At 42.3% G+C, this 24,971-nt stretch overlaps 1 protein-coding gene across 1 annotated transcript in view; it reads right to left on the minus strand.

Annotated features, from left to right (window-relative positions):
- Positions 1-24,971, minus strand: part of IGF2R (insulin like growth factor 2 receptor) — a 291,000-nt gene that overhangs the window by 207,083 nt on the left and 58,946 nt on the right. The window contains exons 6-7 of the mRNA XM_075339578.1: positions 7,356-7,476; positions 3,880-3,979 (exon numbers count right to left, since the gene is read on the minus strand). Coding sequence (XP_075195693.1) covers positions 3,880-3,979; positions 7,356-7,476 — 221 coding nt within the window. The remainder of the gene's footprint in view (positions 1-3,879; positions 3,980-7,355; positions 7,477-24,971) is intronic.

Raw genomic sequence — 24,971 nt, forward strand, 5'->3', positions numbered from 1 at the left:
ACCGGTCAAATTTTGTTCAAATGCGGATTGCACATTTTCTGTTAGTACAATAAACCTCATTTCAATCCAGAAATATTACTCAGTCCATCAGTTATTAGATATAGGAAACTGAAATAGCTGTTGCAAAAACCCAAATTGTTATAAAGAAAAAAGGTTAAAATTAATAGGGGTGCCCAAACTTTTGCATATGACTGTAGTACTGTCCCATCCTATAGTAATGTCCCCATCTTATCATAATGTGCCCATCCTATAGTAATGTGTCCATCCTTGTCCCCATCCTATAGTAATGTCCCCAGCCTTATCCCTATCCTATAGTAATGTTTCTCATCCTTGTCACCTTGTAGTAATATCCCTATCCTGTAGTACTGTGTCCATCCTAGTTCCCATCCTATAGTAATGTCCCCAGCTTTGTCCCCATTCAATAGTATTATGCCCATCCTTGTAATGTCCCCATCCTTTAGTAATGTGCCCACCTTGTCCCTATTCTATAATCATGTGCCCACCTTGTCCCTATTCTATAGTAATGTCCCCATCCTGTAGTAATGGGTGGGGGGGGGGGCAGTGGCGGTGGCGACTGAAAGGGGGCAGGGGCGCTATAACTTAGGCCGCTTTCATACATCAGGTTTTTGCTCTACGGCACAATCCGGCGATTTGCGTGAAAAACGCATCCGTTTTTTTTTTTTTGCCACCGGGTGCGTTTTTTCCTTATAGACTTTTTTATTAGCGCCGGATTGTGCCGCATGTACTTGCGTTTAATCCGGTTTTTGCTGGATGCGGCAAAAATCGTCACTCCGGCGGCCGCAGAGAGGAACGTTTTTTTGCCAGCGGCAAAAAACTGCATAGCGTCGGGTGCGGCATGGTGCATAATTAAAGTATATGCGCGCCGAATCCGGTGGCATGCATCAAACGCCGGAAGCATGTACCGGATCCGGGTTTTACTTTTGAGCATGCCCAGAAGTGATATAAATTCATTGCTTGTCAGAAAATCAATCACTCACTCTCTCTCAAACTCTCTCACTCACTGACTCATCGATCACCGTCGCGGCGCTGCACGGCTGTCACAAAGCTCTGGCAGATTCTCCTGATTTGAAATTGCCGACCAGCCATTATTCAATCTTGTATTCACTGCTTTCTCCGCCCACCAGCGCCTATGATTGGTTGCAGTCAGACACGCCCCCACGCTGAGTGACAGCTGTCTCACTGCAACCAATCACAGCCACCGGTGGGTGGGTCTATATCTTGCAGTAAAATAAAATACAAAAAAAAAAAAAACACGGCGTGCGGTCCCCCCTAATTTTGATACCAGCCAAGATAAAGCCACACGGCTGGAGGCTGGTTTTCTCAGGATGGGGAGGTCCACGTTATGGGGAGCCCCCCAGCCTAACAAAATCAGCCAGCACCCGCCCGGAATTGCCGCATCCATTAGATGCGACAGTCCCGGGACTCTACCCGGCTCATCCCGAATTGCCCTGGTGCGGTAGCAATCGGGGTAACAAGGGGTTAATCATGGAAGGAGTCTATGAGACACCTGTAAGTGAAAGTAAATAAACACATACACCCAAAAAATACTTTATTTGGAATAAAAGACAAAAAAAAAAAAAACCACCCTCTTTCACCATTTTATTAAAATCCCCAAATACCCCACCAGGTCGGACGTAATCCACAGAGGTTCCACGACGATTTCAGCTCTGCTACATGAAGCTGACAGGAGCGGTAGTAGAACACCGCCGCTCTTTATAAGCTCCACGCAGCAACTAAAGGGAGTCGCGCTGTCAGCGGGGACGTCACTGAGGCAGTGTCGGGGCGTGTGCCGTGATGATGGGGGCTGTAGTGTCTGCATGTGCGGTGATGATGCGTGCGGTAGTGCCTGTGTGTGCGGTGATGGTGCGTGCGGGAGTGCCGGTGTATGTGCGGTGATGGTGCACGCGCGGTTGTGCGGTGATGATGGGGTCTCTCTCTCTCTCACACACAGCATATTAAAAAAAAAAAAAAAAAAAAAAAAAAAAGGATCCGTTTTTTTTTTTTTACCGGATCTATCTCACCAGTTTTTACACAATCTGAGAGGGATCCGTTGCATCAGGCACAAACCAGATTGTGCCTGATTGCAAAAAACTGATGTGCGAAAGTAGCCTTTACCGATCGCTCCCTTCGCCTTCCACAGACGCTGGAGTGAAGCTGAGGGGGCGGTCTCCGGCCCCAGATCCACAGTGATTGGAGAGATCGGTCACAAGGCCGGTCTCTCCAATCAGAGCTGGGGGCGGGTGAAACTGAGGTCACCCAGCTCCAGCCAATGATCGGTGCTACAGCTGCGCTGATATGGCTGGATTTCAATGTTTCAGCTATTTTCAATGGCTGAAACATTACAGTGGCTGTGATTGACTGACGAACGCCTCCGTTGAGCCAATCACAGCCTCCGAAGGTCCGGGGAGGAGACACCACCCCTCCTGAGGTCCCCCCTCCTCCCCGAATCTAAAGGTATTTGCAATGCAAAGCGATCGCAGCCACCGGGGCTCTGGGGGCCACGATCTCGCCAGGGAGCCATGACGTACCCAGTAAGTCATAGGTCGCTAAGGGGTTAATGTGCAGTCCTTCACACACACACACACACACATATTATTATTATTATTATTATTTATTATTATAGCGCCATTTATTCCATGGCGCTTTACAAGTGAAAGGGTATACGTACAACAATCATTAACAGTACATAACAGACTGGTACAGGAGGAGAGAGGACCCTGCCCGCGAGGGCTTACAGTCTATAGGGAATGGGTGATGGTACAATAGGTGAGGACAGAGCTGGTTGCACAGTGGTCTACTGGACTGAGGGCTATTGTAGGTTGTAGGCTTGTTGGAAGAGGTGGGTCTTGAGGTTCCTCTTGAAGCGTTCCATGGTAGGGGAGAGTCTGATGTGCTGAGGTAGAGCGTTCCAGAGTATGGGGGATGCACGGGAGAAATCTTGTACGCGATTGTGGGAAGAGGAGATAAGGGAGGAGCAGAGAAGGAGATCTTGTGAGGATCTGAGGAGATATATTATATATATATATATATATATATATATATATATATATATATATATATATATATATATATATATATATATATATATATATATATATATATATATATATATATATATATATATACATATATATACACAAACACACACGCCTCACCTGTCCCGTGCGCCCTCGGCTGCCTCATCTCTGCTTCGTGCGGCCCCCAGGCCCGAGCCCCTTTTCACTATCGCGGCCGGTGAAGGGGCCGCAGCCACTGTCAGTGATTATGTCAGATGATTGTATTGCCGGCGCGAGAGCGTACAGTCCTTGACTGAGAGCGCACACCGGCAAAACATTCATCTAACAAAGTGCAGACAGTGGCTGCGGCCCCTGCACCGGCTGCAATAGTGAACAGGGGCACGGTCCTGGGGGCCGCACTAAGCAGCCTGAGGGGCCGCATGCGGTCCACGGGCCGCGTTTTTGAGACCCCTGCTTTAGACAGATACTGAGTGGAAAGTCAGTATAAATAAAACCAGCAGTTTAGACACTAATGGCTGTGTTGAACTATTTAGAGGACACACCAACTTTACACTGTTACACAAGCTGGACACTGACACTTTACATTGTATCAAAGTGTCATATTTTCAGTATTGTCAGATAACACTTATTTTTTTCTAATTATCCAGGTGGCCGAACCCAAACAGTAACATGGACTTACCTGAGAAGTCAGTGTTCGGGTTCCCTGCAAGGACAACAGGTATCCGGTACAGACCCCCGAACCTTACAGTTCGGGTTCACCAATCACTAGTTCCTACATACCAAAACATTTTTTTTTATTGAGTGGACATTGTTACCTTATATTCTGAAAAGTTCCACTAACCTCAGTGTCAGCTGATGGACAGGTAAATATGATTTTCACGGTTGGAGAATCGCCATTACAAAAGTCATATGTGCTGTTCGTTTCATACTGAAGAACCAACCTGCAAATCCAAAGATTATTAATCAAATAATGGTTTCATAAAAGATAAGGGATATAAATTGATGAGGATTAAACAGTGGAGACTCTCACTGACTACTAATTGCCACAGTAAAGATGCCCATACTCAACATTTAGAAAGTGGATAGTCAAAAGCCAATTACGAAAAGATATCCTTCCCAATCCTGCCTAAAGGTACAGTCACACTTAGCCCCAGCAATCCGACCTGGCAGGGATCGCTGGAGCATTGCTACATGGTCGCTGGTGAGCTGTCAAACAAACAGATATCCACAGCGATCAGAGATCAGCCACCAGCGACCCGTGTAACGACGCTGTGCTTGGTAACCATAGTACACATCGGGTTACTAAGCAAAGCGCTTTGCTTATAGTTACCCGATGTGTACCTTGGCTACGTGTGCAGGGAGCCAGCTTCTAGAAAGCTGTGGACGCTGGTAACAAAAGGTAAATATCGGGTAACCAAGCAAAACCTTTGCTTGGTTACCCGATGTGTACCTTGGTTACCAGCGTCCGCAGAAGCCGGCTCCCTGCACATCCAGATCGTTGCTCTCCCGCTGTGAAGCACACATCGCTGTGTTTGACAGCGAAAGAGCAACGACCAAAAAATGGTCCAGGACATTCAGCAATGACCGGCGACCTCACAGCAGGGACCAGGTCTTTGCTGGATGTCCCACACAGCGACATCACTAGCAAGATCGCTGTTGCGTCACAAAAAACGTGACTCAGCAGCGATGTCGCTTAGTGAGACGTGGCCTTAACACATTCACACTCAACTCTACAGGAAGAGAATGGTTTACAAGGATTAGAGGAGTAAGACATCAGCAGATACCACTGGCAATTTTTCTCCTTCTGGAATAAAAGAATAGGGCAATGAAATTTGACATATTAAATTAATTTCTCCTACAGCAGTGATGGTGAACCTATGGCACGCGTGTCAGTAGGGGCACGCAGAGCCCTTTTTGCTGGCACGCGCGCTGTGTCCTCATTCTGAAGCTTTGCACTGCTGGCGTCATCGCGCCGGCAGTTCAAAGCTGTGTTGGAGTGGAGGGACATTTCTTCTCGCTCTGACACGCCTCCTGTCCTGGGCAGCAGGTCTGTTGCCTAGGAGACGGAGGAGCGTCAGTAAGCGGCGCCGGCGTAATGAGGCTGGAAGGTGAGTTGTGTGTGTTTTTTTTTATAACTTGTGTGCGGCTGTGCCAAGGTGGGGATGGGGGGGGGGGCCAGTGCCAGCACTGGCAAGGTGGGGATGGGGGGGGGGACAACATACCTTCCAGCATGGGGGGGGGGGGTTGAGGGGAACATGCATGCCGGGATGGAGGAAACATGCATGCCGGGATGGAGGAAACATGCATGCCAGGATGGAGGAAACATGCATGCCAGGATGGAGGAAACATGCATGCCAGGATGGAGGAAACATGCATGCCAGGATGGAGGAAACATGCATGCCAGGATGGAGGAAACATGCATGCCAGGATGGAGGAAACATGCATGCCAGGATGGAGGAAACATGCATGCCAGGATGGAGGAAACATGCATGCCAGGATGGAGGAAACATGCATGCCAGGATGGAGGAAACATGCATGCCAGGATGGAGGAAACATGCATGCCAGGATGGAGGAAACATGCATGCCAGGATGGGGGAAACATGCATGCCAGGATGGGGAAAACATGCCAGGATAGGGTACATTTACCAGGAAGGGGAACATGTTAAAATGGGGAATATTTACCAGGATGGGGGAACATTTACCAGGAAGGGGAACATGCCAGGAAGGCGAACATTTAAGAGGACGGGGGTACATGCTAGGAAGGGGGACATTTACCTGGATGGGGTTACAGTTACCTGGATGGGGGTACATTAACCAGGATTGGGAACATTTACCAGGAATGGGGTACATGCCGGGATGGGGGAAAATTTACAAGGATGGGCAATATGTCAGGATGGGGTACATTTACCAGGATGGACGACATTTACCAGGATGAGGTATATTTACCATGATGTGGACAAATATACCAGAATGTAGGAAATATATGTCAGGATGGGGTACATTTACCAGGATGGACGACATTTACCAGGATGAGGTATATTTACCATGATGGGGACAAATATACCAGAATGTAGGAAATATATGTAAGGATGGGGGACATGTTTACCAGGAAGTGTCCCAGGAAGGGGGACATAACTACACAATGAAAGGGGAGGGGAGCCACTCGTACGTCTTTATGGGATTTCAAGATGTTCAGACTTTGAAATGTAGATGTGGGTTACAGGGTGAAATCTGATTGCACTACATGCCAAAAATCTTTGTCTAATATGCTGCAATTTTTTTCAAAAGGGATCAATCCAACTGCTCTGTCTGGAAAGGGCTGGAAAGGGCTCAGCTTCAATGTGTGGTAAGCATGAATGAGCGTGATGCCCAATGCTGAGGAGAAGAGAAAACTGCAAAGGTAAGGTTACAATCAATTATTTACATAATAGGATTGGTTGGCACTTCTGAAAAAAAAAATTGGGTTTAGGGCTACAGTTTGGGCACTCGGCCTGTAAAAGGTTCGCCATGACTGTCCTACAGAATCTCTCGGGAAAGATGTCTGGTTGGTTCCGCCAAAATCATTTAGTTTGGCTAACAATATTATGCAAACCAATAGTTGAACTACAATTTATTGACCGTTCACATAAAATTTCCATTTTAGAGGCAAAGGAGGTCGACAAATCTAACTAAAACTTGTTAGTAATAAGAATTTAATAAGAAATAAATAGGAGGTACATTTTAAAATAATAATTAGTAATGAGTGAACATGCTCGCCACTGCTCGGTACTTGATCGAGCATTCGGGTGATAAGGTACACTCTATGGGGGTGCTTGGATGTGTCTTTTGTGAAAGATCTGGCCGGTTCCCTTCAGTGAATGATGGGAATCCAACCTGCTCAACTCGAGTAAAGAGCACTTGAGCATCTTAGTGCTTGCTCATCATTAATAATAATTAAGACATACTGTACATTGCCCTACTGTTGGGAAGATTAACACTTTGGTTTGCTATAAAAAAAAATAGTCGCTTGAGTGAATCAACAGGTTCTCTAGTTGATTGTAATCATGTCACGGGTAATGGAATCATTAATCATTGATCATTAATGAAGAGACGGGAGTAAAAGCCAATGCAAGGCAATGATCAATCAAAAATGAATTATTTCAACAAAACGCACACAGCATTTGAAGCGCGTTGATTAGTATCCATTCACCTCTCTTCTATGGATTTTAATGTTTGAAAGAACTTGAATTTTAACTACTTTGGACCAAACTACACAACCCCACCTCATTTTTCAATATGATTGTCTTTACAGGATGAAGTACATGTATAAGCTTGTACCTGTCTTTGTCATAGGAGGCTAGAGCATTTTTTGGCTGTCCAACATCATAACCTTTACCATCCTTTATAAGGCAGGCGGCACTTTTTGGGGGACAGCTTGAGGTTTCTCCCACAGAGTTGCCTGAATAGGATAATAAAATAATGATGGTCAGCAAGATTTGCAACGTACAGGTCATACATAAAGCTTTACAGAAAAAGCCAAGTTATAAAAACTAAACATTGTCAACAGATTAAAAGAACAATTCTTCACCAGTTATACTTTCTAAGGACAGAGATCAGAGGTGAGCAGCTATTTCAGGTTTTCTAGCTACGGTATATTCTGTCTACTTGGAGCCAGATGATCCGCCATTCGCCCCTATTCCACCATCTAGAGCATTGAGAGATTATGGAGGTCATTTATTAGGCCATTATCAGATTTTTTCAGGCAAACAGCTTTTACTTGCCAAAATGATAAAAATCATCTTTACTCATCTTCCCTTGCTCCAGCTTTAGCTTTCTAAAACGGCTTCTCGTGACTGTTTAAAGAGAATCTATCAGCAGGGTTTTGTTACCACCATCTGAGTGGAGCATGATGTAGGGGCAGAGATGTGGATTTCAGCAATTTATCAATTACTGGGCTGCATATTATATATTTTTTTTAATAAAAATCAATGTTTTAGCGAATAGAAATTTACCACTTCTTAACCACCCCACCCACACCAATGGACTGATTATTGTGTACACTGCGCATAGGCAGAAATTTACCAATCAGTACGAGGTGGGTTTACACAAAGCTCATGAATATGGAGGACTATATGGTAGCAGGTTTAAAGTTTCCTTTTAAGGCTGTCAGTTTAAGGTTCTCTGGTTTTCTTCCTACCTCTCTGATCACTCTTTCAATGTTCAATGGTTGGCTCTTCTGCCTCTCCTCTTTTCTGTACTGTTGGGGTACTTCAAAATTTAGTTCTAGGTCCTTTCTTTGTACACGGCTCATATAGAGCAAACCTTCAGCAACCCCAAGTAGCATGCCCTCCGTCTTAGTGTTGTATATGATTCAGATCTTTTCTTCACTCTTAATAGGCAAACCGTGCACACACTCAAGTCACCTAAACCTCAAAACATCTAAAATCCCTCCCTTTTCAAAATTACCAATTAAACTGAAAACTTTGTCGGCCTTATTCTTTTTTATCTTGATAATTGCAACTCATTACTAATCAGTCTTCCACTCACTAAACTGTCCCCTCTCCCCTCCACCCTGAATGCAGCAGCCCGGCTCATATCTTTGTCCAACTGCTACACAGATGCTTCTATCCTGTACCAGTCATTGAACTAGTTTTCCATCAGCCACAAGAAACAATATAAACTTTTCATACTAGCCCATAAAGCTTCCCTGCTCCCCTCTAGATCCCCTCCTTCATATCTATCTACGATCCACCATAATTCAAACCTTCAACTCCCGTATCCAAAATTTTTCTGGCGCTTCAGCAGTGTTCTGAAATGCGTAATGCCAAGTAGTCACAATTTTAAGTGTGCACTAAAACCACATCTTTTTAGACTACGTCATCACATCATCTCAGTAATCAAAGTGTTATTTCTCCTTTCCTACATTTTGCTCATACACAAATTCCCTGGTTCATCAGTTCCCACACATTCCATGCAATAGATGGTGCTCTATCTGGACACAGTATATCCACCTTCCATTTGAGAATGCCCCACAGATGCTTAATAGGGTTTAGGACTGCAACGTTGCTTGAAAAGTCAAGCCCTTTTATCCTCAGTTTCTATAGCAAGGTAGTGGTCATCTTGGAGGGGCGTTTGGTGTCTTTACCATGTTGAAATACTGCCCTGCAACACAGTCTCCGAAGGGAGGGTATTATGCTTTCAGTATGTCACAGTACATGTTGGCATTCATGATTCCCTCAATGAACTGTAGCTCCCCACAGTCGCCAGCACTCACCATAATATTCCCACCACCATGCTTGACTCTAGGCTAGATATACTTGTCTTTGTACTCCTGACCTCGTTGCTTCCACATACACTTCACACCAAATGAACAAAATGAGTTTAATCTTTGTGACATCAGACGACAAGACATGGTTCCAGTAATTCAGGGCAGTCTACAAAAAACTGATTATGGGCTTTCTTGTGCAGCATCTTTAGAAAAGGCTTCCTTCTTGGATGACAGCCATGCAGACCCATGTGATGCAGTGTGCGGGGTAGGGCTGCTCTCTTCCCCCCCCCCCATTTAACCTCTGCAGCAATGCTGGTAGCAATCATACAACCATTTTGAAAAGAAAACCTCTGAATAGAAGCACGTGCACGCTACTTCTTTGTTGACCATGGCAAAGCCTGTTCTGAGTGGGACCTGTCTTGTTAAATCGCTGTATAGACTTGGCAACAGAGCCGCAGCTCAATTTGAGGGTGTTGGCAATCTTCTTATAACCTAGGCCATCTTCATGTACAGCAACAATTCTTTTTTTCATTTCCTCAGAGAATTCTTTGCCATGTGGTGCCATGTTGAACTTCCAGTGACCAGTATGAGAGAGAGTGTGAGCGATAACACACCTGCCCCCCATTCACACCTGAGATCTTGTTACACTGACATCGTGGAGGGAAAATGGCTAATTGAGCACAATTTGTCCATTTTCACTTTGGGGTGTACTCATTTTTGTAGCCAACGTTTTGGACATTAATGGCTGTATGTGGAGATATTTAGAGGGCACATCAAATTTATACTGTTACACAAGCTGCACACTAATTTATATTGTATCAAAGTCATTTCTTCAATGTTGTCCCATGAAAAGATAGAATAAAATATTTACAAAAATGTGAGGGGTGTACTCACTTGTGATACACTGTATATACAGATATTGGAAGGTGACTGATTCAGGTACACTGTGCAGAATTATTAGGCAAATGAGTATTTTGATCACGATACTTTTTATACATGTTGTCCTACTCCAAGCTGTATAGGCTTGAGAGCCAACTACCAATTAAGTAAATCAGGTGATGTGCAACTCTGTAATGAGGAGAGGTGTGGTGTAATGACATCAACACCCTATATAAGGTGTGCATAATTATTAGGCAACTTCGTTTCCTTTGGCAAAATGGTTCAGAAAAGATTTGATGGGCTCTGAAAAGTCCAAAATTGTGAGATGTCTTGCAGAGGGATGCAGCAGTCTTGAAATTGCCAAACTTTTGAAGCGTGATCACCGAACAATCAAGCGGTTCACGGCAAATAGCCAACAGGGTCGCAAGAAGCGTGTTGGGCAAAAAAGGCGCAAAATAACTGCCCATGAATTGAGGAAAATCAAGCGTGAAGCTGCCAAGATGCCATTTGCCACCAGTTTGGCCATATTTCAGAGCTACAACATTACTGCAGTATCAAAAAGCACAAGGTGTGCCATACTCAGGGACATGGCCAAGGTAGGAAGGCTGAAAAACGACCACCTTTGAACAAGAAACATAAGATAAAACGTCAAGACTGGGCCAAGAAATATCTTAAAACTTATTTTTCAAAGGTTTTATGGACTGATTAAATGAGAGCGACTCTTGATGGACCAGATGGACGGGCCAGAGGCTGGATCATAAAAGGGCAGAGAGCTCCACTCTGACTCAGACGCCAGCAAGGTGGAGGTGGGGTACTGGTATGGGCTGCTATCATCAAAGATGAACTTGTGGGACCTTTTTGGGTTGAGGATGGAGTGAAGCTCAATTCCCAGACCTACTGCCAGTTTCTGGAAGACAACTTCTTCAAGCAGTGGTACAGGAATAAGTCGGTATCATTCAAGAAAAACATGATTTTCATGCAGGACAATGCTCCATCACATGCATCCAACTACTCCACAGCGTGGCTGGCCAGTAAAGGTCTAAAAGATGAAAACATAATGACATGGCCCCCTTGTTCACCTGATCTGAACCCCATAGAGAACCTGTGGTCCCTCATAATATGTGAGATCTACAGGGAGGGAGAACAGTGTCTGGGAGGCTGTGGTGGCTGCTGCACGCAATGTTGATCGTAAACAGATCAAGAAACTGACAATCTATGGATGGTAGGCTGTTGAATATCATCATAAAGAAAGGTGGCTATACTGGTCACTAATTTTTTGGGGTTTTGTTTTTGCATGTCAGAAATGTTTATTTCTAAATTTTGTGCAGTTATATTGGTTTACCTGGTGAAAATAAACAAGTGAGATGGGAATATATTTGGTTTTTATTAAGTTGCCTAATAATTCTGCACAGTAATAGTTACCTGCAAAAACAGATATTCTCCTAAAATAGCCAAATCTAAAAAAAAAAAAAAAAAAACACTCCAACTTCCAAAAATATTAAGCTTTGATATTTAGGAGTCTTTTGGGTTGATTTGAGAACATAGTTGTTGATCAATAATAAAAAAAAAAAAAATCATGTAAAATAAAACTTGCCTAATAATTCTGCACACAGCGTAGTTGTAAATGAATACTCATTAAAAAGATAGTTGGACAATACAAGACAAACACTTTTTGCCTCACCAATACTTCCCTTTAGATTGAAAGCTCTTGTGAGCAGGGCCTTCATTCCTTGTTTCAGTTGTTGAACTCTGTTACTCTGAAATGTCTGATATTGTTTATATAGAATCTTGTTAATTGTAAAGTACTGCGGAATATGTTGGCGTTATTTATTATGAGCCTGATGTTTTTGAGAGCATTGTAGTACTGTTTAATGTTTGGTACATTGATGCCTGCCCATACACAACAGCACAAAACTCCTGGCCGTTTTCCAGTAACATGCAATTTCTGCCTCTTGCAAGTCCTGTCCGAGTAGTGGACAACCCCTTCTCAATCACTGTTTCCCCCAAATATAATAACAGCTACACTGTGTCTGCACTGGTTCTCCTGGGGATCGTGTGACATTTTTATGTGACATAAACCTTGCTGCTATTCAGCAGCCTCTTCACTGTCTAATCCTTCAGAGGTAACTGACATCCGGAAGAAGAGAGTGCTGCTGTTAGATTTGTCCCATAAAAAGGAGTGTTAAGTAACCACTGATTGTCCTCAAGGATAGGATGACACAAAGTGAAGCGAGCCCTAAGAGAGCCAATGCCGTGTCAGCACTGGCTCTCCCAGGGAATGGCGCTTGAGGAAAGTATACCTGATATTTTGTTACTTGGGAGAAAAAGTGATTGACTTGGGGTTGAGTAGTGGACAACCCCTTTAAGGCATGCACCCAGCCAATGTAGCAAAATGGCATCACACTACTGGCTAGGCTTGATAAACGCACATCAAGAAAATACAACTGAAACAAGGGTTAAACACAAATATGGAGGAGCAGCCAGGGAAACTTTTGTTAAGAAACTATTTTAAAGCCATATTGTGTGGCACTAATCTTTGTGGGGTTTTTTTTTTATCATCAGGTAGACCAGAGACACCACATAAATAGTAAGTGAGGGGAATCTGTTTAATGGGAAGCGGTCACCGGTTTTTCGGCCTATAAGCTGCGGCCACCACCAGAAGGCTCTTGTATACAGCATGTTAGAATGCTGTATATAAGAGCCCAGGCCACTGTGTACAACATAAAAATCACTTTATAATACTCACCTAAACCAGTCGCTGCGGTGGATGTGGCTCAGGTGGCTCAGATAGTAGTCTTCGTCCTCCGGTGCCGGCGCTCCCTCTGTCGTCCTTCTGAAGTCGCGGTGCATGATGCGTCCGACGTCATCCACACTTGACGGCATTCAGGTCCTGAGCAGGCACACTTTGATCTGGCCTGAGCAGGGCAGATTAAAGTATTGTATAGCACATGCGCGGGCCTGGCGAGTGTGTATGACGGAGCTGCGTCACACTCACAGGCTTCAGAAGAAGGACAAAGATGGCCGAAAGATGAGGAGCCGGCACTGGAGGACGAAGACACCCATCTGAGCAACATCCACCGCAGCGACTGGTTTAGGTGAGTATTATAAAGTGTCTTTTTATGTTGTACACAGCGGTCTGGGCTCTTATATACAGCATGTTAGAATGCTTTATATAAGAGCCCACTGGTGATTGCAGAAGCTTATATGCTGAAAAACCGGTGACAGGTTCCCTTTAATAGAAAATCAGCTATACAGTACCACTGTGTGGCAATACAGTAAATACGTATGTGTATACTACATAGGCTCAATACAATCCACATTCTTTAGTCCCACATATAACAAATAAAAGATTTAGTATTTCTTGTTAAAAAAAAAAAAAAAAAAAAAAAAAAAAAAAAGGAAAAAAAGAAAAGCAAAGAAAAGGAATAAATATCATTTAAACCCCCACTAAGTGGAGGCATCACGTTTGCAGGAGGAGCAAATCACACACAATTCCAAACATGGAGGAGGCGATTGCTGGATGGTAAAACTGCACACTGATGACTTGCATAGAGCACTGTTCACACATGCAGATGCACAGTCACAAACCCGCAACCTATTAGGCTACGCCCATACTATTAGATCAGGCGGGCTGCCAAGCCGTACCCCAACTGCACACTACATAGGGACAGGAACTCTAATAGCAAGGCCTAACAAAAAGGGGCCTGGCTGTATCCAGAACAAAAAAAAATGAGGTTTTTTCTTAGCGTTATGGCCATAAGACAAAAGCCTACAACCCTCGTCACGGGAACCTCATGTTTGTAGGTCCTACACTATATATATTATAAAAAAATTATAAAAAAAATATCATTACTTACAGCAAAGATGGAACTGCAGCTGTATACTGCCCAGGCCAAAAGACTACTACTCCAGCAGGATACAGCTAAACCCCCACTAAGTGGAGGCATCACATTTACTATCTAGCAATCGCCTCCTCCATGTTTGGAAGTGAGTATGATTTGCTCCTCCTGCACCTGTGATGCCTCCACTTAGTGGGAGTTTAGCTGTATCCTGCTGGAGTAGTAGTCTTTTGGCCTGGGAAATATACAGCTGCAGTTCCATCTTTGCTGTAAGTAATGATAGTTATTCCTTTTTTTGCTTTTTTTATATTGTACTAGCTGAAGTACCCAGGCGTTGCCCGGGATAGTAACTGTCTCTCTTCGAGTTTGTCTGTCTCTGTGTGTCTGTCTCTGTCTGTATCAGTTTCTCTGTCTGTCTCTCTATCTCGGTGTATGGCTGTGTCTCTTCCCCGGCTGTGTCTCTCTCTCTCTGTCTCTTTCCCAGTCTGTCTGTGTCTCTGTCTGTCTGTCTTTTTCTGGCTGTCTCAATCCGTCTCTCCACCGACATCTTATTACCTCACACATAAACTTCTTATACTAACAGTTTATTTTGTTCCTATAGCAACCACTGACAGTTGCTATTAATAGCCTCTAGCTCCCACCTCCATTCAGTTTAATGAAGACATGTTTTTTGGAGAGCAACTAAAGCGCAGGGTTAAATTTTCCTGTCAAAACAGTCTATGACGTTCCCTGAGTCACATGGGGTGTCTGTGCAAAATTTCGTGATTGTAAATGAGACGGTGCGGATTCCTTTAGCGGACATATATACACACACACACACACACACACACACACACACATACACACACACAGCTTTATATATATTAGATATAGTGTAGGGACCTACAAGCATGAGGTTCCTGTGACGAGGGTTGTAGGCTTCCGTCTTATGGCCAGAGCGCTAACAAAAAACCTAATTTTTTTGTATAGGATACAACCGGCCCTTTTTTTTTAGTATTCCTTTCAGCAAAAAGACCAATATTCTCGTTACAACTGTGATGTATACTTTCAGCTTAACACACGTCTAATTGCCCTTTAAAGCAGTGAAATACAAACTGGCACCCAATCTCACCATATTGATTAATCTAGCAGTACCATGCTCTCCACTGTGAGCTTTGTTTCATTCTGAAGAGGATTTTCTGGCAAGACATTGTCATTGTGCTAAAAGCATTCTCTTGTGTTCATGACTACTAAAATATCATTTACTAATGGAAAGTTTCTTTCCAAACAGCAGCGGTAATGATTCGGAGCCTGATGTACCAGAAATAAAATTATGTGCATTAATAAACTAAATGTGCAATATAACCCATACCACCAAAATCTGCTATCCCTCCTGTATAACAATCCAGTACTATGTGATCCCTGCTGAAATGCGCTCATAGAAGCTAATCATCCAAGTAAATTACAAAAGGTATTGCATTGAAGAGCTAGGATATATGGCAAATGGGTGAAAAAATAGTGGAAAACCCCTTTAATGGGGAGGGAGGGTTCCTGGATTATACTGAATGTTAACCCTAAAATGCTAAGGTCTCAAATTCAAGTCACAGCAGAGTAACAACTGCACAGAGCTGGGATGATATGCCCTTGTTTGCATGGATTTCCCCAAATTTTATCAGTTTTTCTAAATTCTCAACAGTTTAGTGAAACAGAATTTGGCTCCTTAGAATGGTGGTATATATAAAATATGAAAATTGCTAAAGAACTTAAATTGGGGAAACCAAATTACAAGCTAGTAAATATGCCTGTTTGGCTGATATTAGGAATGCAGGCCTAGGACTAGGATCACTACAGCAGGATGCTGCTCCTAGCAACCAGGAAAACAACGGCTGTAGGAAAGAGGGAAATAGAAGAGCAACAAAGGAAAGAAAGATATTGGTGGTAGGGTTGTTTGCTGGTTGATAGGATTCAATATATTGCGTCTTGAATAGACAGATTAAAGGGTGGGGCTGAGGAAAACCCAACCCACCAGTCATGGTGCACATTGGTACCAATGACAAAGATAGAGGGAGGTGGAAGGTCCTTAAAAATGATTACAGGAAACTAGGAGAGAAGCTGAAGTCCAGGACCTCCAACATGGTATGTTCAGAAATACTAGAGATGCCATGAGCGTCACAAGAAAGAAAGCAGGAGCTTAGAGAGAACTCTGTGGCTTAGAAATTGATGCAGGAAGGAGAGAGGTGTGGGTTCATGGAGAACTCTGCCGACTTCTCTGTTAGCTACAGGCTCTACGGTAAAGACAAGCTGCACCTCAATGAGGAAGGGGCCTCTGTGCTGGGGGGAAAAAAATGGTCAGACAGATGAAGGAGCTTGTAAACTAGGATCTGGGGGGAGGGAAGGTAGTTGTGCAAAAAAAGAGGATAGCTAGAATAAACCGAGAAAGTGAGACAGTAGGAGTCAATGAGGATTTAGGGGGGCTAGGACATGGAAGCAAGGAGTAATAAATGTGTTAATAGTATTAAGTGTCTGTTGGTAAATGCAAGAAGTCTTGCAAACAAAATGAATGAAGTGAAGACATGTCAGCCACAGATGGGCATTACAGAAACCTGGCTGGAGGAAAGTCATGACTAGGTGCCAAACAGAGGATTACACAACATTCAGAAAGGACAGGAAAGACAAAAAAGGAGAAGGGGTGTGTATATTTGCTAAATCTAACTTAAGACCTGTGCTCAATGATGACATGTTGGGGGAGCTGCAACAATGTAGAATCAGTATGGGTAATTGCACATGGGGAGGGGAATAATGGAAAGCTGCTAGATGGAGTTTGCTAAAAGCTTCCAAACATAGCTGAACAAGTAGAGGATGAAATTCTGCAACAATTTGAAACTGCAGCTAATAATAATAATAATAATAATAATCATCAAGATCCTTATTATGGGGGATTTCAACTATCCAAACATTTAGTGGGACACAGAATCTTCGGGTTGTGCTAAAAGCTGTAAGTTTTTATCAACAATTCAAGACAATTTCCTCTCTCAGATGATAGATGAACCGACCAGGGGAGATAATTTGCTGATCTGTTCTTTTCAAATAGATCACATACAAATTTTAGATCTATATGTCCAAGAGCAATTGGGCATCAGTGACCATAATATGGTGAGTTTTAATGTAATATTCAATAGAACATTTCAAAAGGAGAAATGCAAAAACCTGGAATTTTAGGAAAGCTGATTAAGCTCATTTCTTAATGTGTTTAAATCATGTTGATTGGGACAATGTCATGGTAACTTGGCATACCAAACATAAATGGGGCACATCTAAGGATATACTGCTAGAATCCTGTGGAAAACATACAGTGCTGGCCAAAAGTATTTGCACCCCTGCAATTCTGTCAGATAATACTCAGTTTCTTCTTGAAAATGATTGCAATCACAAATTCAACAATCGGTTTCTTGGTGAACAAGGCTTAAAAGTGCTTGTTGTCTCAGCATTTTCTTTCTTCTCTATAAATATCCTGTTATGTTTTAAGGTGCTTTTATTTTAATGAGATTTATTTTAATGTTGTTGGTGATTTGTGTTTTAGCAGCTAATTTTGCTTGCTTGATTATTTTTTTTGTTTTAACATTGTATTATCAGCCTTCAAGATTTTGAATGTCCTTTGTATTGTCTTATTTATCCATAGTGGTTTGTTTTTATTCCTGGACATTTTATTACCAGAGGGTATACAGTGTTGGCCAAAAGTATTGGCACCCCTGCAATTCTGTCAGATAATAGTTTCTTCTTGAAAATGATTGCAATCACAAATTCTTTGGTATTATTATCTTCATTTAATTTGACTTCAATGAAAAAAAAAAAAAAAATGTCAAAGCCAAATTGGATATAATTCCACAAACATAAAAAAGGGGGTGGACAAAAGTATTGGCATTGTTTAAAAAATCATGTGATGCTTCTCTAATTTGTGTAATTAACAGCACCTGTAACTTACCTGTGGCACCTAACAGGTGTTGGCAATAACTAAATCACACTTGCAGCCAGTTGACATGGATTAAAGTTGACTCAACCTCTGTCCTGTGTCCTTGTGTGTACCACATTGAGCATAGAGAAAAGAAAGAAGACCAAAGAACTGTCTGAGGACTTGAGAATCCAAATTGTGAGGAAGCATGAGCAATCTCAAGGCTACAAGTCCATCTCCAAAGACCTGAAAGTTCCTGTGTCTACGGTGCGCAGTGTCATCAAGACGTTTAAAGCCCATGGCACTGTGGCTAAACTCCCTAGATGTGGAAGGAAAAGAAAAATTGACGAGAGATTTTAAACACAAGATTGTGCGGATGGTGGATAAAGAACCTCGACTAACATCCAAACAAGTTCAAGCTGCCCTGCAGTCCGAGGGTACAATAGTGTCAACCCGTACTATCCGTCGGCGTCTGAATGAAAAGGGACTGTATGGTAGGATACCCAGGAAGACCCCACTTCATACCCAGAGACCTAAAAAAGGCAGGCTGGAGTTTCCCAAAACTTACCTGAGAAAGCATAAAACGTTTTGGAAGAATGTTCTCTGGTCAGATGAGACAAAAGTAAAGATTTTTGGGAAAAGCCATCAACATTGAGTTTACAGGAAAAAAAAGAGGCATTCAAAGAAAAGAACACGGTCCCTACAGTCAAACATGGCGGAGGTTCCCTGATGTTTTGGGGTTGCTTTGCTGCCTCTGGCACTGGACTGCTTGTCCGTGTGCATGGCATTATGAAGTCTGAAGACTACCAACAAATTTTGCAGCATAATGTAGGGCCCAGTGTGAGAAAGCTGGGTGTTCCTCAGAGGTCATGGGTCTTCCAACAGGACAATGACCCAAAACACAGTTCAAAAAGCACTAGAAAATGGTTTGATAGAAAGCATTGGAGACTACTAAAGTGGCCAGCAATGAGTCCAGACCTGAATCCCATAGAACACCTGTGGAGAGATCTCAAAATGGCAGTTTGGAGAAGGCACCCTTCAAATCTCAGGGACCTGGAGCAGTTTGCCAAAGAAGAATGGTCTAAAATTCCAGCAGAGCATTGTAAGAAACTCACTAATGGTTACCGGAAGCGGTTGTTCGCAGTTATTTTGGCTAAAGGTTGTGCAACCAAGTATTAGGCTAAGGGTGTCAATACTTTTGTCTGGCCCATTTTTGGAGTTTTGTGTGAAATGATCAATGATTTGATTTTTGTTTCATTCTCTTTTGTGTTTTTTCATTGCAAGCAAAATAAATGAAGATAATAATACCAAAGAATTTGTGATTGCAATCATTTTCAAGAAGAAACTGAGTATTATCTGACAGAATTGTAGGGGTGCCAATACTTTTGGCCAACACTGTATACCCTCTGGTAATAAAATGTCCAGGAATAAAAACAAACTACTATGGATAAATAAGACAATACAAAGGACATTCAAAATCTTGAAGGCTGATAATACAATGTTAAAACAAAAAAAAATAATCAAGCAAAATTAGCTGCCAAAACACAAATCACCAACAACATTAAAATAAATCCCATTAAAATAAAAGCACCTTAAAACATAATAACAGGATATTTATAGAGAAGAAAGAAAATGCTGAGACAACAAGCACTTTTCAGCATTGTTCACCAAGAAACCGATTGTTCCAGGGATCATTCAATAAGGCAAAAATCAAAGTTCACTTTATAAAACGAATTAAACACAAGAATAAGTACGCCTGCGTCTGAGCAAATTAAACATTGACTAATCCGCCATGGCAGGTGGCATTCTACTATAGATATTGAGGGAGCAGAGCTCAGTAATTGAAAGACCGCTGTATATCATCTTCTTAGACTATTGTTACAGGGTTCGTGCCTTAGGATTGGAGGATGGCTGATGTGGTACCAATTTTTAAGAAAGGTAAGAAGGTGGATGCAGGCAACTACTGTACGGTAAGTCTGACATGGTGTGCAGAGTTTTTGAGGGCATTTTAAGAGACCACATGCAAAGATATATTGTAGAGAATATTATTACGGACAACCAGCATGGATTCATGAAAGATAACTTGTGTCTAACCTACATATTGGGTTCCAAAGAGGAGGAGAGTGCAAATCTGCATGCTGGTTATGTGGCAGGTGTGATACACCTGGACTTTACAAAAGCATTGATACTGACCCACCTAACAGCCTTATACTGAAGATCCAGAAGCAGGTACTAGAGGAAGCTATATGCAGATGATTAAGTAATTTGCTAAAAGATAGAAAACAAAGTTGTTGTAAACGTTACATTCTCTAAATGGGCTATAGTCAGCAGTGGGGTGCCGCAGGGATCTGTGCTAGGACCGATTCTTTTTAATCTATTAATAATCTTGTGGATGGGATTAAGAGTAAAGGGTCAGTCTTTGCTGATGACACCAAACTATGTAGGTTATTAGAAAACGGACCTTAATAGTACAATATTACAAAAACATCTTGATAAGGTTTCTGAATGGGCAGATACTTGGCAAATGAGATTTAATGTTGATAAATGTAAAAGTAATGCACCTAGGACTGAGTAATCCTATTGCTGCATATACATTAAATGAAAGGAAACTCAGGACTACATGTGAAGAGCAAGAAAAAGAGAGCAAAGAAATGAGGGATCGACCAGGCACAATATAGAAAGATACATCAAGCGATTTTTATTATTGGTGTTTGTGTCTGCTTGTGTGCTTTTTGCAGAGTGTCAAAAAAAGGCCTTAACCCCTTAAGGACGAAGCCAGTTTTGTACTTAATGCCCAGGCCATTTTTTGCACCAGTGTCCCTTTATGAGGTTATAACTCTGGAACGCTTCAACAGATCCCGGTGATTCTGACATTGTTTTTTCGTGACATATTGTACTTCATGATAGTTAGAAATTTAGAACGATATTTTTTGTTTTTGTGAAAAAAAAAAAAAATCCGAAATTTGATGAAAATTTTTTAAATTTTGCAATTTTCAAACTTTTAATTTTTCTGCCCTTAACCCAGAGAGTTATGTCACACAAAAATAGTTAATAAATAACATTTCCCACTTGTCTACTTTTACATTAGCACAATTTCTGAAACAACATTTTTTTGGGGTTAGGAAGTTAAAAGGGTTCAAAGTTCATCTGCAATTTCCCATTTTTTCACCAAAATTCACAAAACCAATTTTTTAGGGACCACATCCTATTTGAAGTGACTTTGAGAGGCCTAGGTGACAGAAAATACCCAAAAGTGACACCATTCTAAAAAAACTGCACCCCTCAAAGTACTCAAAACCACATCCAAGAAGTTTATTAACCCTTCAGGTGCTACACAGGAACTAAAGCAATGTGGAATGAAAAAAAGCCAAAAAGAAAAATGTTACCTAAAAAGTTGCTCTAACCCAAATTTATTCACTTTTAGAAGAAATAACACAACAAAATGGACCCTAAAACTTGTTACCCACTTTATGAACGTGCCAATACCCCACATGTGGTCAGAAACCTCTGTTTGGACAAAAGGGAAGGCTCGGAACAGAAGGAGCAATATTTGAATTTTGGAAAGCAAATTTGGTTGAAATAGATTGCGGGCACCATGTTGCATTTAGATGTCCACTAAGGTACCTAAACAGAAGAAACCCCTCACAAGCGATGCCATTTTGGAAACAAGACCCCTTAAGGCTCCTATCTAGGGGTATAGTGAGCATTTTGGACTAACAGGTACTTCACAGATTTTGATAACGTTACATTGTCATATTGAAAATTTTCATTTTTTTTCTCAAAAATGTTGCTATAGCATCAATTTTCTCACTTTTTCAAGAGGTAATTCCAAAAATTTTACCCCAACGTTTGTTACCCTTTTTTTTATGAGCGCGGTGATACCTCACATGTGGTCTGAAACCTTTGTTTGGAGAAATGGGAGGGCTTGGAACGGAAGGAGCAATATTTGAATTTTGGAAAGGAAATTTGGCTGAAAAAGACTGCGGGCACCATGTCGCATTTGTAGGACCTCTAAGGTACGTAAACAGCAAACAAAAAACAAAAAAAAACCAAAAAAACACACAAGTGACCCCATATTGGAAACTAGGCCCCTCAAGTAATTTATCTAGATGTTTGGTGAGTACCCTGAACCCTCAGTTGCTTCACAGAAGTTAATAATGTTGAGCCATGAAGATAAAAAAATAAAATTTTACCACAAAATTGTTACTTCAACAAGGTAGCTATTTTTTTTATCAAGAGTAAAAGGAAAAAAAATATCAGCATAAAATTTATTGTGCAATTTCTCCTGAGTATGCTGACACCTTATGTGTGGTGGAAACCAACTGTTTGGGTGCACAGCAGGGCTCGGAAGGGAAGGAGTGCCATATGACTGCACAATTGGCTGGAATCATTAGTAGACGCTATGTCGCATTTGGAAAGCCCCTAAGGTGCCTAAACAGTGGAGCTCCCCCACAAGTGACCCCATTCTGAAAACAAGACACCTCAAGGCTTTTATCTAGGTGTATATTGAGCATTTTGAATCCACGAGCACTTCACAGAATTTGATAAGCTTAGATTGCCATATTGAAAATTTTCATTTTTTTCACAAAAATGTTGATTTAGCATCAAATTTCTCACTTTTTCAAGAGGCAACAACAAAACATGGACCCCACAGGTTGTTAACCAATTTCTTGTGAGCGCAGGGATATCCCACATATGGCAAAAAATCTGTTTGGATAAATGGGAGGGCTTGGAATGGGAGGAGCACCATTTCAATTTTGGAAAAGTAGAAATAAATTGCGCGCACCATGTCACATTAGCAGTGCCCCTTGGGTACCTATACATTAGCAACCCCCCACAAGTGACCCCATTTTGGAAACTGGACTCCTCAAGGATTTTATTCAGGAGTATAGTAAGCATTTTGATTCCACAGGTACTTCACAAAAATGTTGCTGTAGCAACAATATTCTCACTGTTAGGCTATGTGGCCATGATCCAGCGACACGGAGTCTAGTACACAATATCACCCTTCCTGCAGAGATGTAAGTGTTGTGCATGGGAGAACGCATACCCACGATTTGGGTTCAGGCTGCTGTGGACTTTAGCTCTATTCTACCTGCAGAGAACACTCATCTCCGCAGCGTTATGGATGCAGGGAAAACACTCTGCGCCCAAAACGCTGCAAACCCCGATTGTGGGCACATAGCCTAAAATGCTACAGTGGATGAATGGATAGATGGCAAACATAAGCATAAATATAACGTCCCACCCCCCTGCATATTCTAAGCTGGCGTCCTTCAGCGACTTTCATGTGGCACTAAAGGGTGCCTAGCCTTGTATTTAGCCCCAAAAAAAAAAATAATTAAAAACAAACAACATGGGGTCCCCCCTATTTTTTATAGCCAGCTAGGGTAAAGCAGACAGCTGTAGCCTGCAAACCACAGCTGACAGCTTCACCTTGGCTGGTGATCAATTTGGAGGGCTCCCCAAGCTGTTTTTTTTTTTATTTTTTTATAATAATTAAAAAACAAACAAACGTGGGGTCCCCCTAAATTAGATCACCAGCCAAGGTGAAGCTGACAGCTGGGGTCTGGTATTCTCAGGCTGGGAAGAGCCATGGTTATTGGACTCTTCCCAGCCTAAAAATAGCAGGCCGCAACCGCCCCAGAAGTGGCGCGTCCATTACATGTGCCAATCCTGGCGCTTCACCCCAACTCATCCCGTTGCCCTGGTGCGGTGGCAAACGGGGTAATAAATGGGGTTGACACCAGATGTGTAATGTCACCTGGCATCAAGCCCAGCAATTAGTGATGTCACGGCGTCCGATACCAGACAGAACTAATTGACAGTAATAAAAAAAAAAAATTTGAAAAAAAAAAAAACACTCCCCCAATACATTCCCTCTTTCACCAACTTATTGAAAAGAAAAAAAAAATCTCCTGTAAGCCATTTTGGAAGTCCCACGACCTTCTAGAATATGGGGGGCACGCTCAGGGAACGTGTCCCCCATTGCAGTGAGCCAGCGTATCTGAAGGCAAAGCAGGAAGCTGGCTGTCAGCCCGCTCTGCACATGTGACCAGCGTCTGCTGTGAAGGAGGAGGGGGCCGCGGGCGGAGGGGGATCAGCGCGGGGACACCGGGGAACACCGGGGGGAATAGGGGGTGACCTGGCAGGGCCTGGGGAGGAGTTTTCTGTCGCATGTGTGATGGCTCATGCGACAGAAGTCAGAGGAAATGGGTAAATGCGGGCAGTGCGCTGCTGTGCGCGCCGCCATCTTGGATTTTCGGGAGGGGGTTGGGGGGCACATCGGCGACCCAGGGGGACCGGAGGGGACCGGGGGAGGAGATTTATCTCCCAGCTGACATGTTTGATCATGCCAGATGGGAGATAAATATTTTTTTTTACCGGCGCTGTGATTTACTATAACATGATCATTGGTATACGGTGTATACCTGTGATCACGTGAGCGGGGACTAGAAAAACCAGCCTGAATCATGATCTCCAGGGTCTCAGCTACCCCCGGTAGCTGAAACCCCGGAGATTTTCTGACGCTGGGGGGCGCTATTTACCTTTTTCTGACCGCCGTTTATAAACGGCAGATCAGACCTGATTCTGCCGCCGTTTATCTCCGTAAGGCTGTCGTAATGGGGTTAAACAGTGAACACATACAATTAAAAACATTTAAAAAACACACATATGGACCACCAGAATGTCAGTACGTAAGCAACTAAGTATAGTACAGGACTGGGTAATCAAAATATCCATTTGAACAGATAATAAACAGAGAACAATAATATAATGAAATTATATATATATATATATATATATATATATATATATATATATATATATATATATATATATATATATATATATATATATATATATATATATATATATATATATATATATATATATATATATATATATATATCTATCTATATCTATATCTATCTATATATATATATATATTGAGTTGGTGGTTCAGCTGCTGCGCAAACGCCAAGCGACGTCACAGAGGATTCCCATAAGTGTATAATGCGCATGTGTGCACGCTTTGC

Source organism: Anomaloglossus baeobatrachus, chromosome 3, assembly GCF_048569485.1.
Source record: "Anomaloglossus baeobatrachus isolate aAnoBae1 chromosome 3, aAnoBae1.hap1, whole genome shotgun sequence".
Lineage (NCBI taxonomy): Eukaryota > Metazoa > Chordata > Amphibia > Anura > Aromobatidae > Anomaloglossus > Anomaloglossus baeobatrachus.